Source organism: Lutjanus erythropterus, chromosome 7 (assembly GCF_056507025.1).
Source record: "Lutjanus erythropterus isolate fLutEry1 chromosome 7, fLutEry1.hap2, whole genome shotgun sequence".
Taxonomy (NCBI): Eukaryota; Metazoa; Chordata; class Actinopteri; order Lutjaniformes; family Lutjanidae; genus Lutjanus; species Lutjanus erythropterus.
The window spans coordinates 9,214,321-9,230,908 of record NC_139323.1 but is presented as its reverse complement, the minus strand read 5'-3'; the positions used below and the strand labels follow the sequence as shown (position 1 = coordinate 9,230,908).

General features: G+C 38.2%; 1 protein-coding gene across 4 annotated transcripts in view; it reads right to left on the bottom strand.

Annotated features, from left to right (window-relative positions):
* The window catches only part of gabrb3 (gamma-aminobutyric acid type A receptor subunit beta3), a 72,944-nt gene that overhangs the window by 12,823 nt on the left and 43,533 nt on the right, over positions 1-16,588 (bottom strand). For all 4 annotated transcript variants that reach the window (XM_084722564.1, XM_084722565.1, XM_084722562.1 and 1 more), the window contains 3 exons: positions 4,493-4,713; positions 2,289-2,371; positions 1,563-1,700 (listed from right to left, as the gene is read on the bottom strand). In XM_084722564.1, the coding sequence (XP_084578690.1) occupies positions 1,563-1,700; positions 2,289-2,371; positions 4,493-4,713 (442 nt within the window). The remainder of the gene's footprint in view (positions 1-1,562; positions 1,701-2,288; positions 2,372-4,492; positions 4,714-16,588) is intronic.

Sequence of the window (16,588 nt, the reverse complement as noted above, 5' to 3'; positions counted from 1 at the left end):
CGTAATTAAGAAAGCCCAAAGTGAACATGGACTCTCACAGCAAAACAAAGAGCAGGAGATCCACAGGAGACGTTTGTTTGCCTCATGTGAAACTTGATCGGAGTTTACATGAGAAAAGTTTTCTGTCAACATTAGACAAATTTGTGATTTTTAACATTAGCGAGTTCAACTGGGAAAAGATGTTCTGTGAACCAATAAGGATTAAGCAGCTTTTGGATGAAAATCTGCTGACAGCTGCTGGGTTGTTCGGTTCGGTCGCTGTCAATCAAATCTGATCAACCCCCCCACACACACCCACACAGTCCTGATAAAGCAGATTAGCAGAGTGTTAACATCTTCATAAATAACACCTTTGACACGACCTTTGATGCAACTCTACTTAATGCAAATCAAACAAAATTCATGCTGATTACTAGAGCCAGAGATATTGATTATAATAGAATGCATATATACATTGCAAATGGATCTAACAGCAAGAGAGTTACTGAATATAAATATCTTGGCGTCTGGCTTGATGAGAAAGAGATTTAAATATCATCTAGACATCTTGCCGGCAAACTGCGCCAAAAAAATTGGCTTATTTTCCCGGTTATTAGTAGAAAGAGGATTGTTTTGGATGTGGTGGATGTAATTTATAGAAATGCTGCTCCCTGCGCTCTTAAACCCCAACACACCACCATTCTTTTGTCCGATTTATTCATATTACTGGTGATAACTACGATACTTACTAATGTACCCTGTATGATCAAATGGGTCAGTCCTCTATAGCAAAAAGGCGAAATAAACATTGATATTTGCTTATCTCTAATGTTCTCCTTGGAAACCTGCGACCTTACATCTCAATGATGCTGGATTGGAACTTGATCAAATGACTGGGTTCTGTTTATGGTCCCTAAGCAGCCTGAATTTGTAAAACCATTATTTTATTTTAGTGCTCCAAATCCTTGGAACAATCTTCTGCGCATGCTAAAAATCAATATTTCACCAACCCGTGGATAATTTAAAATCATAATCACAAATATCCTTGCTTCAATGTGTAACTTTTTAAACTTTTTCTTTCCTTTGTTTTCACCTGAGTTTTGTCGTATTTATTTTGAGTTTGTCTGTAACTCTGCATCATTGTAAATGAAGGCAACCTCAATTCAAACTACGTGATACAAAAAATACATTTACCTATCTAGATTTTTTTAGTGTGAGTTGCAGAGTTTTGGAGATGTCTGTCGTAGAGATGTCTGCCTTCTCTTTAATATAATGGGACTAAATAGATGCAATAAATTTGGCTTGTGGTTCTCAAAACACAAAAAGTAGCACTGGTACTTTTCTCCTGCAGATAGAAAATAGTTCCTACATGAAACTGCTAACAACAAGTAAAGTGATCCTGATTTTTTGAAAGAAACACTAGTGTTGAATTTTTTTAAATGTATTTTTTGGACAAACTGAGTGTTATTTTGTTCCATTATACTGGAGAGAAGGCAGGTACCTCTACAGCTGAGATTTACAAAACTCTCGAACTCTTTTTTTTAGTTTTTTTTAGCGTGTAGGCAGTGTAGTTGTGAACTCACCTGTGGAAAAGACCACGTTCCTGGAAACCAGTTTGTAGTCGACTATGGAGAACTGAGGGAGCTCGATTCTCGTCACCCCGGTCACAGCAGTGTCTCCTCCCTTCCAGTAGAACTCTATATCATCTGTTGTGTAACCATCTGAGAGCAGGGACACAGGACACGAGGCAGGATGTGATTCTTGAGAGTGGTTGTTGTTGGAGGGGTAAAATTAATAATGCATTTTATTTGCGTAAGTAAAATCTGGAGTCTAATAGCTACAGTTGATTTACTGTCAGTCCTGGGAATCATACAGACTCGACCGGCAGTAAACGCTGATTGTATGAGATGTAAATCTTCATGGGCACAGACAGAGTTATACCACATGCATGGGATCCAAAACTGTCAATAGATTCAGCACAGATAGCCAAACATGTCATCAAGAATAATGAAGTTGGTCCAATCGTTAATGTGCACTACTATGGAAATCACCGTCTGGTTTAAAACCTCTCTGGATGGACACAGCAGCTCAAACTGGAGAGGACGAAGCAAGCAATCTCAATGAGATACGACAGCTTAATAAATTGAAAGCAATTCAGCAGTCTGTGCACTTTCTGTCTCCACCAGATGAGGAGTGTGAGAACTTTTTTTTATGAGAATCTCTGTGCTGTTCATATTTTTACGGGATGAAAAAGTACAGCTGCCCGCTGTATTTCTATGCTAAGCACAAGATGCGAGGCTTAAACTTACAGCTCTCAATTTCCAGGGTGCAGTTCTGTTCGTCCAGCGGGTATCTCCTCAGATCCATCATGCAGGCTGCTGTCGTCGTGATTCTGAAACAAAACAAAACCAGAAGACAGGTATACGGTACAGTGAGCTTGTTCTATATGATGTAAAGCATGATGTCAAACAGAGGAGGATACAATGGCAAATTTGATAACGCTTCAATTTCCAGGTACCATAATTTCACAGTGAATAGGTGGTAATTACCAAGTAATATATTTGAAATTTCTTAGAAATTACCCACAAATTTCATGGTTAAGTATGTGATAATCAGCAAGTACCATTTTAATGTAGTTGGTAAAACAACACTTGAAATTTGTGGGTTATTTCAAAGAAATTTCAAGCATATTACTTTGTAATAACCACCCACTACATGAAAACGGTACTTGCTAATTATCGCATAATTATCCATGAATTTGTGGGTAAGTTGTTGGTATTTTGTGGGTAATTTCTAAGAAATTTCAGACATATTATGTAGTAATTACCACCTATTTACCATGAAATTATGGTACCAGGAAATTGAAGTGTTACTGCAAATTCATAGAGATGTGCTCTCCTGTAGTTTGTGTAGAGGTGAGATAAAAACCAGTTCCAAATAGAATAATATATTACAAGAGGATACAAACATCTTGGCAACATTCATTATTTTTTGTTTGAAAGTCACACTCTTGTCAGTTACTGCTAATGACACTTTCAGGCTTTTCACAGCTGCAGTGTTTTAATGGAGATCTGTTGTATTAGCACTGAATTGTGAGAACTGCAGCTTAAATGGCTTAAACAAAACAAACAAAAAAACACTTTCCCACTTCATGCATCTAATGCAGATTGGTATATGTGTAAAAGCCAAGAGTAAATGCAACCAACAAATATTAATGATGGATTTCTTGCCAGTTGTTAAAACCACCACATGAAGCGGTATGAGATGTTGACAATGAAAATACATAAATACATCCGTTTCTCCAAGATGCACACAGTGTGTGATCGTTGCTGCTCCTGATGGGATTGGACTTGGAGAACCAAAACTCATCCAACTGGACTTCCGTCTGGCTAATGGACATGCATATACAGTCTGTGTAAGTGTTCAAGTGATGAAAGTGAAGCATATCTGGATTTTATCAGAAAATGAAGGACATGAGTGGCAAGTGGAAACAGGCCTTAAAAATATATTCTGATCCAGTTATTACCTGTTAAGAAATGTAGTCAGTAACATAATCCAAGTATCACAATATTGAAGTAATGTAACTTACTTTCTGTTACTTTTGGATTATCTCAGTATAAAGTATGGTGAAACTGTTTAGCCTAATATAGTGATTTTAGGGCTGCAACTAACAATTCATTTTCTTCATCAATTAATTGGTTGATTATTTTTTGCAATTAACTGATTAGTTGTTTGGTCTGTGCTCGAAGCTCAAGATGACTTTCTAAAATGTCTTGTTTTAGATTAAGAGTTTTAACTTTTCTTTTTAAATAAAAAAAAAGACCCAAAACAAGAAATTGATTAATTAATCTTGTCACAATCTTGCCAGTTGAAGAATAGGCCCATATGTTTGTGTGCTCCACAAATTGGACCTATTTTTCAAGTCTTTCCTACAACGATTATTTTCATTATCAGTAAATCTGCTGACCTTTTTCATCAATTACTAATTTGTTCCATAAAATGTCAGAAAATGGTGAGAAATGTTGATCAGCATTTCCCAAAGTCCAAGTCCTCAAGTGTTTTCTTTTGTCAGTTTCATTGTATTTTATATTGAGGTAATCCAAAAGTAACGGAAAGTAATGAAGTTACATTACTTTAATATTGTGATACATGGATTACGACTACATTTTTAAATACGTAGTTAGTAACTCTATCAGAATACATTTTTTAAGTAACCCTCCAAACCCTGGATACAATCTCCCAAAAAAAGAAAAAAATGATTGACAGGTTGATCAATAATGAAAATCAATTAGCTAAGAAAATAATCAAAAGATTAATCCACAAGGAAATAATTGTCAGTTGCAGTCCTAATCATTTTTAATGTTTTATCATATTGTTATATTTGTTATTGTTATATTTGTTCTGCACAAATAAAGTTATTGTTATTAATATAATGTTAGTAAATAGACTGTGCAGTTACTTGGGGAACCGTCATGACCACTATTTAAGATATTTCGGTAATGACAGCGCTCACCTGAGGCCATAGAGAACAGTGCCGTCAGGATGTAGTCGAATCATACGGTTCTTGACAGTGACGCCGTGAACGAAGGACTTCTTGTCATTGAGGAAGTAGGTGTCGGGGACCCAGAGCTGGTCTGCTACTCTGTTGTCCAGCGTCAGGTTGAGAGGGATCCCTGCATAGGCCAGTCTCTTATCTCTCCAATACTGCTGGAAGTACATGGTCAATGTGTAGTCCTGTGGGGAGTAAGCATACAGCATAATGTACTTATACTCAGTAATAAATATGAGTCAGAGAAATGCAGTAATATTAAATGACAGATACAGTGTATAGATAAATGGATTTAGTTCAAGACGTCTGCAATTTCTTCAGGCCGGTGGTGCCGACCCTGTCCAAACTGGAGCCAGACTGCAGCCTGGAGCTCTGGAAGTTGAATTTATTTGTATCAAAGGTGATATTTATAGATTTGTCAAACAACTCTGATTGTCATCAGTCTGCCTCGGGTGAACATATTTAAAGATCTGTCTCAACGAGAAACCTCTCTCAGCTGTTCTGTGCACAAAACTGGTGCTATAGCCCTCAGACTATAGATTTCCATTAATGCAGGCACAGCATCAACGTTAGGTTTCAGCTTTGACCAGCACGCTGCTACTACAGTACAGAAACTCAAGTCTACATAGACAGACAGACAGACAGACAGACAGACAGATAGATAGATAGATAGATAGATAGATAGATAGATAGATAGATAGATAGATAGATAGATAGATAGTCTGCAACTATTTTGATAATCAATAAATTGTTTTGACTCATTTTTTTCAAGAAAAATACTGAAATTCTCCAATTTTCAGTTTCTCAAATGTGAATATTTTCTGGTCTCTTCAGTCTGCAATAACATCAAACTGAATGTATTTGGGTTGGGTTGTGGGTTCTGTTTTTATTTACATTTTACACAGTGTAGCAATTTTATGGAAAGGTTGTAGATAGATAGAAAGATAAATAGATAGATAGATGCAATGATTAATTGATTATAAATCGACTAGCAAATTAAGCTAAATATATTTGGGTTGTGGACAAAACAAGGCATTTGAAGACATCATCGTGGACTCTTGATTAATGAAGAAAATAATTGACAGATTAATTGATAATAAAAAATAATTGTTAGTTACAGCCCTAACTCAGTTAAATATAGGTAAAAAAAAAAAAAAAGATTTGCAAATTGTTGTATTCTGTTTTTACTTACATTTTAAATAATATCCCATCTTTATTGGATGGTTATATGTAGATGGATTGATGGATGGATTGCTACATAGATAGAAAAATAGATAAATAGATTTCATCACATATTACCGGCCATATATGCAATGACATGAGGCTGTTTCAATAATTTATTGGCTGTTCGTTCGCAGCTCGCTCCACAAGTAGATCCATCAAAACACAAAAGCTTTTCCAGGCCTTTAATGGAGCTCTTTACTAGCTCACTTGGCTTTATTCTGCTGACTAATGTTCTCTTAAATAAATAAGCAGGTCCCAGGAAATAAACAAAAACTTGGCCTGTGCTGACAATGCCTGCATTTCAATCCTCTGGTGCTAGAACGTATTCATAATAAAGCGTTCAAAAAATGCCTTGATTTCCTTCGGATATAAAAATCAATACCAGTATTTCTTTCTTCACGCTGAACTAATTATTACGACTGCGTAGTTCCTTGGCCAGGAAACTGCTGACCTCATTTTGAGAAAAATAAAGAATTGCATTATTTTTGTTGATCCTCTCATTACACTGCACACAACCAGTGGTGCAAAGGGGCAGCAGCATCACGCTCGGCTGACAAAGTGTAGACCTGTTTTGTGTTTGGAATGAATTACACTGAGATTTGACTGACAATATAATATAATATTGATTTCTATGAATAATTCAGGGTGTGTGTGTGCGCACTTGCCAACCTATCTAACAGTGGACCTCCGTGCCTCATTCACCAACAGGGGACTTGACAGCCAACTGGGGACATTTTTTAAATCCCCTGCTGGTTATGCTTTAAATCATGGTAAAATCATGTCTAAACCACTCTGGTGATTTCTCTCTTTTTTTTTAACTTTTGCCAAGTGGGGACATGAAGGTGTGTGAGTGTTTAAGTGCATACTCAGCAGTGCCCCTGCTGGCTGAAGCAGGGATTTTAACGACTCAGTCACACATCATTTTTAACACTCCCCGTAGTGTGAATGACTTGCAGCCTCAGGCAGTCTATCAGTCTGTAAATGGGCTATTAAACAGGCAACTTGGTGAAGAAACCAGTCTCTTGACAAATGTTTTGTTACGTGTTTTGGTAAAAAATGTAGAGGCAAAGCTTTAGTGGATTTCTAAGTTTCAAACTCAACACTGTATTAAAATAACTGTGTGAGTTTTCATTCATTTATTGGCCTTTTTGTAACACAGAATATTTCACCAGTTAAAAATTGAAATTGATTGTGCTCCTGGTTACATTTCTCCTTAATCTGAATCTAAAAAGAAGGCCAAAGATTCTTTTTTCAAGTTGTCTGCGTAGGTGTAGGTTCTGTAGTAATCAGTGGAAGACAGTATGTTTTCCTGGATTTAGACTCAGCTCTTTTATTTTTTGAGTCTCTTCAGAGATGCCTTCGCCCTCCCGATTATCTTTCACCCCCTGTGAACAGAACATGCCCTCATTACGCTCTCTCCCACACGCAGCAGAGGTGTGGGATGGATGGGTGAATCAGCTTTACACAACAGCTCTTATACTATAGAGATGGAGCCCATCTTCCAACCCTCTCACTTAAAGTCTGGACCACAACTATTTTAGTCTGTTTTAGAACTTCAGATCCCACCTTGTCTTTGTCCTTGACTGCCTTAAGACCGTTTTAGCATCTCAGAAATAAAGCTATGCCACATTGCTCTCACTGTACATGCTGTACAGTACAGTACGCCCTCCTGCCCCCGGTACCCTGAGTAACCTGCTGGTTCCCACAGGGCTCTATTCCAGGCAGAGAGTTTACAGTTTGTCTACTGGGAGGCGCCCTCTGGCAGCCACGCTGGAGGTCAGTGTTGCCAACACTTGTCCAATGAAAGGTACGGGCTGCTACAAAAAGATTATGACTATGTCATACACTAATTCACTTGTAGAAATATTTGAAACTGTTCCCTGTTTAAAGCAAAAATAGCTCATCTAAGTTAGGGATGAATAATTTGAAAAAAAATGTCTAATTGTGATTATTTTGACTGACATAGCAATTGTGATATGATTTTGATATTAGAAGTAATGCTAATTTTTGCATCACTATTCTTATTTTGATGGAAAAACATGTTAAAATGACTATGGTGTAATTTATTTGCAGGAATCTATACCACATGAAGTCTGTAGAATCTGGTTTGTAGGACAGGACATCTCTGTCTCACGAAATTCATTAAACGTTTTTAGACACGCATTGTCCCTTTAACAAATACTGCACCTCCTGCTATTTGAAAATTGCAGAAAGCCACATTCCAAAGTTTGAATTTATTTTGAGATCATTAATATTGACAACATGGTTGGCTTTGCATAGGTTACACCTTTAACTGTTTAAAATATCGAACTTACCAGTCATATATAGTAGAGCTTAGGCCTGCACGATTTGGTAAAAAAAAATATATATATATTTTGACTGCAACTGCAATTGCAATATGCAATACAATTAATCACTTTTTTTTAAATAGCAGTGTTGCTATCTCTCTCCAGTCTTCTGATTGCATGAAGTTTTTTTTCATTTAACTCAGATTTTAAGCATATGGTGCTGTTTTCTTTATCCAACAACAGTTTTCCAAAAACATTATTAAAATTTATCACTTTCTTTTCAGTAACCCTTATATCAGGATATGTATTGTATCTCCAGATTTTTGACAATAAACAGCCGCAGTCACATTTCTTTCAAAAACATTTAAGACATCCTTTGTTAATGTTATGTTTTTATTAGAGCTGCAATGATGAATGTATTAGATCAATTATTAATCTATTATCAAAATTAATTGCCAACTAGTTTGATTGATTAATAAGTTTGAGTTATTCTTTTGAAAAAAAAAATGTCCAAATTCTCTGATTTGAACCAAGACATTTGAGGACATCATCTTGGACTTTGAGAAACACTGATTCACATTATTCACCATTTTATGGGCCAAACAAGGATTTGATTAACAGAGAAAATGACAGACAGATTGATTGATAATTAAATTAATCATTACAGGAAAGACATAGGTATGTCTGCATACGTCGACAGATTAATCAACAACAGAAATAATAATTGATAGAAGCCCTGGTCTTTATGTAAAAGAATTAGGCCTACTGTTAGACAGTAGGTCACTAATGAAATACTTAAACAGAAAGAAAGATCAGGTCGAGAAAACAAGTGAGTGATGAGTGATTGTGTGTATGTGTTTCATTATGTGTGTGTTCTGGTCATGGGACTTAAATCCACAGTTCCAGGTGGGTGCGGATTTGACTTACAGATAATTGCAGATAAAGAGTCAGTTTTGGCTCTCAGCTTTGTGGGTGCGGCTTTGCAAAAATGGACCCATGTGGGACTCTGCCGGAACTAATGATAAGCTCCATTAATGATAACAATGTGCCTCTGCTTACAACAGAATTTCACTAAATGCTAACAACATGTTCATATCAACAATTCCACTGAAAGTCATTAGCGATAATATTGAATTATGTCCCAGCTCTCTTGAAAATGAACATTCAGTGCCGACCATCTGAAGAGTTTGGATATAATATTCCATTATAGAGCCATATCTGATAACCAAAAGCTTTCAAAGACCATCCCGTGGAGGATTTCAAAACGGTAAGTAATTAAAATTTTTAAAAATACATGTAGATACTCCTTCCTCTGATTTGTGTTTAGGCACCCTACAGGGTGGTGCTGTTTGTGTTGTCAGATATGTAGACCACAAGAGACAGAAAGAGGTTTGTTCTCAGCACCAGTGAGTAAATGAGGCCCAGTGGGAGGATGAGACTGTCGTGTCATCTTCGGCTCGCGGAGTGCACAGTCTCATCCTCAGACGTGGTTACTGTGTGCCAGTCAAACATCGTCTACGTCAACTTAACACCAGGGTGTCTGCTGGGAATACAGGAATAGCACTCAGAGATGCTTGCCCCGTGCAAGAGGGGGGCTTTTCATCACTACGCAAGACAGTTAAATGTTCTCAGTGGAATTCAAAAGTGTACTATATGTGTTTTACAAACCATGCGTTTAATAATTTCCGTCTCTGCATCCTCCCACACAACATTTTACAAATCCTTTCACTACACGATTTAATTTCTTTCACCACCTTACAGCAGACGACTTGTAAGCACCATTACCTTACAAGAGCGAAGTCGCAGGTGAGCTATTTTTGTGGAGTAGAGGGATGAGGGCTCAAGAGGAAACCTTTTTTTTCTGTTAGATTGTTGAGGGGTGTTCAGTCAGAAGTTATTCTCTCAGGTACCATATTTGGTTCTATGATGAACACTGGATCTCAGAAGAAAGAAAACTTTTTAGTTCCGACATTCATCCTTGAGATGAAAAACGCATATAATTTTAGTTTAGTTGAGAGAATCTTTCAGGCCCAAAGATCCCAGAAGACAGCCGTACGAGGATGCATCCTGCAGTATTACAAGCCTCTCAGCACTTTGGTTTAAGAATAACTTTACATTGACCTGTTTGATGAGTATTTATGGTGCATGATTCGAAACATCTGAAAGCCTATATCTATTATAGATTATCACAGGACATTTCACAACATATTGTATCAATAAACAAGATAACTATAAACATGTGACAGCTGCAGCCAGGACATAGATCAGTCCCACAAAGGCTTGTTCATTTCTAAAAGCCACGTTCTTCAACCTGTTTCAAACGCCTAGGGCTGCAGCTATCAATTGCTGTCATTGTCGATTAATCAGTGGATTATTTTCTCAGTCAATCAATAAATTAATCCTGTCATAATCTTGTCAGTTGAAAAATATTTCTGTAGTGATGATTTTCATTTTTGAGCTATCTGTCTTTCATTTGCTCTATTAATCAATTAGTTGTTTGGTGCATAATATACATAATATGTCAGAAAATTGTGCTAAATGTTGATCAGTGTTTCCCAAAGCTGAAGCTGACATCCTCAGATTTCTTGTTTTGTCCTCAACCCACTACTGTCAGAGAGAAGTAGAGACACCAGAAAATATTCACATTTAATAAGCTGATTAACTGATTATCAAAATATTTGGCGATTAATTCAATGATCAGTTCATAATTGATTAATTGAATGATTGTTGCAGTGGAATGTATTCACATCTATACAACCCAGCTTATTAATTTGTAATTTAAAATATGTACCACTGATGATGATGGTTTGGTCAAGATAAGATGGGACAAAATATGACAATAGGTCAGGACAACTTAAAGGACCAGTATGCAGGACTGAGTGGAATCTAGCGGTGAGACTGGAGATTGCAATCACCTGAATACCCAATGCCTCAACTCCCCGGCAAAGAATGCAGAAGGAACCACAGTAACTGCGAAACTCACGAAAAACACAAAAAGTCCTCATCTAGAGCTAGTGTTTGGTTTGTCTGCTCTGGGCTACTGTAGAAACATGGCAGCGCAACACTGCGGCCTTCAGGGAAGAGGGTGTAGTCCCCCCACAGAAAATCCTGAAAAAATGAGTAGTTTTCTCTGCTCTTAAATGCTGGGGGTGTGTCCGCTCCGCTGTTTCACTGTCAAACACCACTACTACCTGAAACATGGATGCTCCACCTAGCAGCCTAACTAGATATGTCCAGCCACCAGATCAGAAGACGGTGACAGGATGATATTTTTTCCTCTGTGCTGGGTTGTTGGAACTGAAGTGAGCTGAAATGAACTGCTGGGCTGATTTGGACCGAGAGAGTCACCAAAGGTACGTACGCAGGGTGAGATGGTGTCGTTCATGGGGCTTATATGGTGTTGGGGACCATGGCTCTGGAACATCACCAAGCCATGATGTTTCAGGTCTGCCGTAAAACTCATCATTCAAACATCAGCATTCTTTTTTTTTTTTTTTTTTGGTTACCTGTAAATGTCAAGATGTCAAAAGCTATATTTTGATCATCAGCAGTTCCTGAGGGAAATATCTGTTCTGCCAGTTAACATTAGTTGCTAACTGACTGTCAGCTGTTTGGTACTGTGCACAGAGTACAGAGGGTTTGCGAGTTTTGCAGCTTTAAAGTGCTATTTTACATTCAAAGATATCAGTGTGTGTTGCTTTTTTTGCCTGATGAGTACATGGAAGCCTTCACACTAATCACACTTTTAGATATGGTGTGTGAAGCTCTTATACATGCACTGCAAAATGGCATGATCAAAACATTTCTGATGCCCTAAACCCATGATGGAATTACGTGCCAGCCGGGGGTCATCTCAACTCACTTAAGGCACTGAGGATTTCTTCACATTGTGCCCCTAAATGCAGCTTATTGCATAAATCAAAAGTTCTTCAGCTACAATTAATTTCACCTGAATCAGGCGAATCAACTCAATAAAAGCCCTTGAAGTTCCATTTTTATTTTAAGCACACTGTTAGAGTGACGAGTAGAGCGATCCTGCTGCACAGAGGGTTTATATTCCTGTAGGGTCACATCCCACTACTGAGTAACACTAAATGCAGCACTGTTCCAGCACAGTCGAAAACTCAGCATGCTGGATATTGAGGAGTATTTCTAGCTGAGTTCTCCTTACCGTGTGAGTATCTGCAGCTTGAGGCTATTTGGAGTGTTATGTGGCTGACTTATTAACTAAGCCCTTCAATATAAATCTGGGAGAACATCTGTAGTTGGAGTTTTTGAAGGGTGCTGCTTCCTCCTGGCAGAAGGTGGATAATGTTAAAGTGTCAAAATGGATGGGTGTTTTAGCACATGATGGATCCGTCCTCCCGCTGACTCATGCTGTGGCTTCTGAATAAATGTGTAACAACGCCGCTGGGAGGATCTGCTTTACAGTTTAAGGTGCTTTATGTTCCCAGACAGGTGGTCTTTAGTGTCCCCGCTCTTTAGTGTTCATCTGAAGGAGCGATCCCTATTAAACGCAGAAATTTTGCACTTTGTTCCTGGCGTGCACTTGTGTAACATGAATGCCGTTCTAAAAATAACGGCAGAATAGAAAAGGGCACAGAGAAATCTTAATTCCCAAGCTAAAAATAAAGGGAGAGCAGCGAGTAAAGACAGAAATATATTAATAATCTCATTTCCTAGACAACAAGCTCTGCAGCTCGCCCACACAGGATATAACGGGCCAATACCTTGTGTGACTTGGGCTGTTTGAAAGCACGCCGCCAACACCTCTATGCTCTCCACTTCTCTGAGGAGAGACGGCAAGTTCTGCTTTGGTCTGTATAAGGAGTATGACTGAGTGGTCATCAGAGGCTTTTACATTGATTTACTGCTGAGAACAGCTCTAAATACTGCGTTATAAATATTTAAAATGAATGATAGAAGTTTACTTACAGTATATGTTGAAAATTTGTTGACAATAAGTTTGTTCTGAACTGTTCTATTAATGGTCATTAAATACAATAATACAAAACTATGTACTTTCAAATCAAAAATACACAAATAAATAGTTGAAATGAATGATTCTATGGCTGCCCAGTCTAGCCTGACATGCCAGATGATTTGTTACACAGAACCATCTGGGAGGTTGTCCTAAGAGACTGTTTGGAAATGGGCAAGCACTTTCAAAAAACACTTGGCACATGACTGGATGAGCCATCATCTGATCTTGATCTTCTCTTTGAGCAAGAGCAAAAACATCTTTTCCGTGGAGAAAAGCCTTCAGTGTCATTCTTTGCTCTTTCAGTGAAGAAATAGTTCTGATATAACTGATGCTATCGCAGCATCTATGCTAACCTCTTCAGAAGCAGCCATTGTTTGTTCAAGATGAGTCACTTCTATGGACGTTTCTCACTGTCGTCACACCTAAAACCACGACTCTATCGGCCAGTAGTCCTTCCTAAGACGCTGATTGGCTGCATGAGTTTTGGTGTGTACACAAACAGATAACTTCGCCTGGCAAAATGGATTCTTGCATGATCCCGCAAATCCAGCTGCTTCACAAGGAAAGCCCCAGTCCCAAACACATAGGCTTGACTGAACTTGTCAAAATTCAGCAGGTAAACTACACACAAACCAGAAAACAATATCAACATTAGAGCTAGACTAATAAATTGGACGGGCGGACATATTGACTGATATTGGTTTATTGCAGATACAGTGTATACAGTATGTATCGGCTGATGAGTGACAAAAATGTTAAAATTTTAAAACAACCTACTCAATATGTTGGTCGCAAAAGAAAAAAAATCTGAGGGATCCATATCAACATGGCTTTTGAATGTTATGTATTTATATTTAAAGAAACTGCTACTGGCAAATATATCGATATCAGATTTTTGTTAAACTCCCACACATTCCTATCAGTATCAGCCTCATAAATCCATTACAGGTCAGGCTTTTCACTGAGCTTCTTCTTATTGATAGCTTGACATTTTGGGTATTAATCTTATATGCTTTCTTGCAGAGAGTTAGATAGAGATTGATATTACTCTCATATCTGTCCATTAAGCTACAGGCAGCAGTTACTTAGCTTAGCTTAGCGTAGCATACAATAAAGACTATTGTGAAACAGCTAACCAGACTTTGTGACAAGAGTAACAAAATCAAAGTGTTAGTTTCAGTTGGACTACCAACATACCAGTTACTGTTACAGTTTTTTAGTGGCACCTAGTGCTGAGCTTGCAGATTGCAAACACCTCCCCTCACCATGCATTAACTTTTTTTTCTTTGGACATTTTGCTGGGCTGCTATTATTAACATTATTAGCTACAATGACATGAGGGAGGAGTGCCACTACTGGAAATGGCTAAACGACACTGAGATGCTATCTAGTCTATATTGACATCCAGCATCTTGAGACTCTCAGTGTGCAGATCATATAATTGTATTGCACAAATTGTATTCTTTGCAAGCTCTTGCGGACCACATAAAATGAGGTGCCAGATTTGGCCTGTGGGCCCTGAGTTAGATACGCGTTCTAAGGTAACGAAAACAACAATTCCTATTTTCAGGCTTTAAGGTATCATTTTAGAAGTTAAGAAAATGTCTTTAGTCTAAAACTCCGTTTGGTAAAGTCACACAATTCCCAATGGGAGAAAACTTCAACTTGGTAAAGAATAGTCTGGTTCAGTGGGAGGTATGTGGAACAGAGCTGTGTATCACATCGAAAAGCATCCAGCTAAAAAGTCAGGGAGATGAACTTGATCCTGAGCCAAGTTTTCTCCTTTCTGCTCTTCTTTTTACCACTTTACAACCTGACTGTGTCAGGGAATAAGACACTGCAGCACAGACTACTATCACAGGCCCTGAGCGTCACTTTTAGGGTCCAGCCCAGAGCCAGAGGCACACACAATAAAAACACATCTTTAAATTTGAAATTTGAGTTTGTTTTCTAAGACATTTTACTGACACAGAAACAGCCTGAGATAGTGTCACATTTCAAATTAAGAGAGACTCCACTGTAATGGCCGTGATGATGATTGATAATCGCTCAGTAATCACAGCAGGTTGTGAAAAGTGTGATTGGACTGCAGAGAAACAACTTTCCAGCTCCTCTGGACTATATGTGAAGAAGATTCAGCCCACCAACAGGACCTCTTTGAAGTATATGAAAAGAGACAGGACATGTACTGCATTGCAGATCTAATCTGTCTGTTTCCCACTCCTCTTACAGCCCAGCTCTAAACTGAGCGCTGTCATCCAACACTGCTTTACTAAATACTGTCTCTGATCCTATTAACAGATTAAAAGTTACTGCAAATAACACACACACATGACCACGCACAGGCGATTTACAAGCAACCAATCAGCAACTCAGCACTCCAAAGGTGGTCAAGAGATATTTCCATGAGGCTGATAGTTTAGTCGCCATCAGATAGCGCTGCAATGATTAATTGATGAATTGATTATTACTCAATTATTAAATTTGGCAACTATTTTGATAATCAATTACTCAATTTGAGTAATTTAAAAAAGTCAAAAATCTCTGACTTCAGCTTCTTAAATGTGAATATTTCTGTTTTTTTACTCCTCTGTGACAGTAAACTGAAAATCTATAAGTTGTGACAAAAAGACATTTGAGGACGTTATCTTGAACTCTGGGACACACTGATCAATATTTTTCATCATTTTATGGGTCAAACAACTAATTGAGTAATGGAGAAAATTATCAACAGATTAATCGACAATGAACACAGTTCATTAGTATTCAGCAGTAATGGAAGGTTTGTTCCTTTTCACCCCTTCAATTAAACAAAAATACTGAAAAATTGTTTTTACATTTAGACAGAATCCAGCTTTGTGTTTTCAACATTTGCACAAAGTTGTGGCTCCTCTCAGCGTAGTATTGTGAGACTCAGCCAAGGACGCCTGAAGTAGGGAGTTGAAGGGGCCATTGGACCCGCAACTCTCAGCCCCTGTCCCACATTTGTTCCCACAAATGCATCTATATTGTAAAGACATTTTCAGACTTTTTAGACTGTTTTTATTCCAGTATGCTGAGGTGGTACAAATGTATTACGGTATACCAGGGTACTAAGAAATAATGATGTATTGCAATGCACAGCACACGCCACCAGAGGTCAGTCTCTCTACAGGTGGACACGGCAGTGAAACTGAGCCGTGAAGCATGGCCTCTGGATGATAAAGTTACAGGACTAACTAGTAAAAGAGAAAATGCGTCTGCCCCTGTTTGGGAATATTTTGGGTTTAGTCAAAATGATAAAGGTGAGCCAGCAAAGACAGCAGACATCTGATTGGTCAGAGTATTGTAGTACAGTGAGCGTATAACTTAAGGTGAGTGAGCATGATCAGTGAAGTTGTCAGTCGGCTGCAGTTTCTCAAGAGAAAAGCAAAGTTCCTGACCATGTGCTGTTTCCCAACAGCAGGAGTAGCGTCGCTATGACGATCAGCTCTGCCTACATTGAGGGAGTAAAACCTGCAGTGGAGTAGAGTCAAGTTGAGCTGTTTTACACAAGTTTTACCCAAATACCGTACCCATAATACC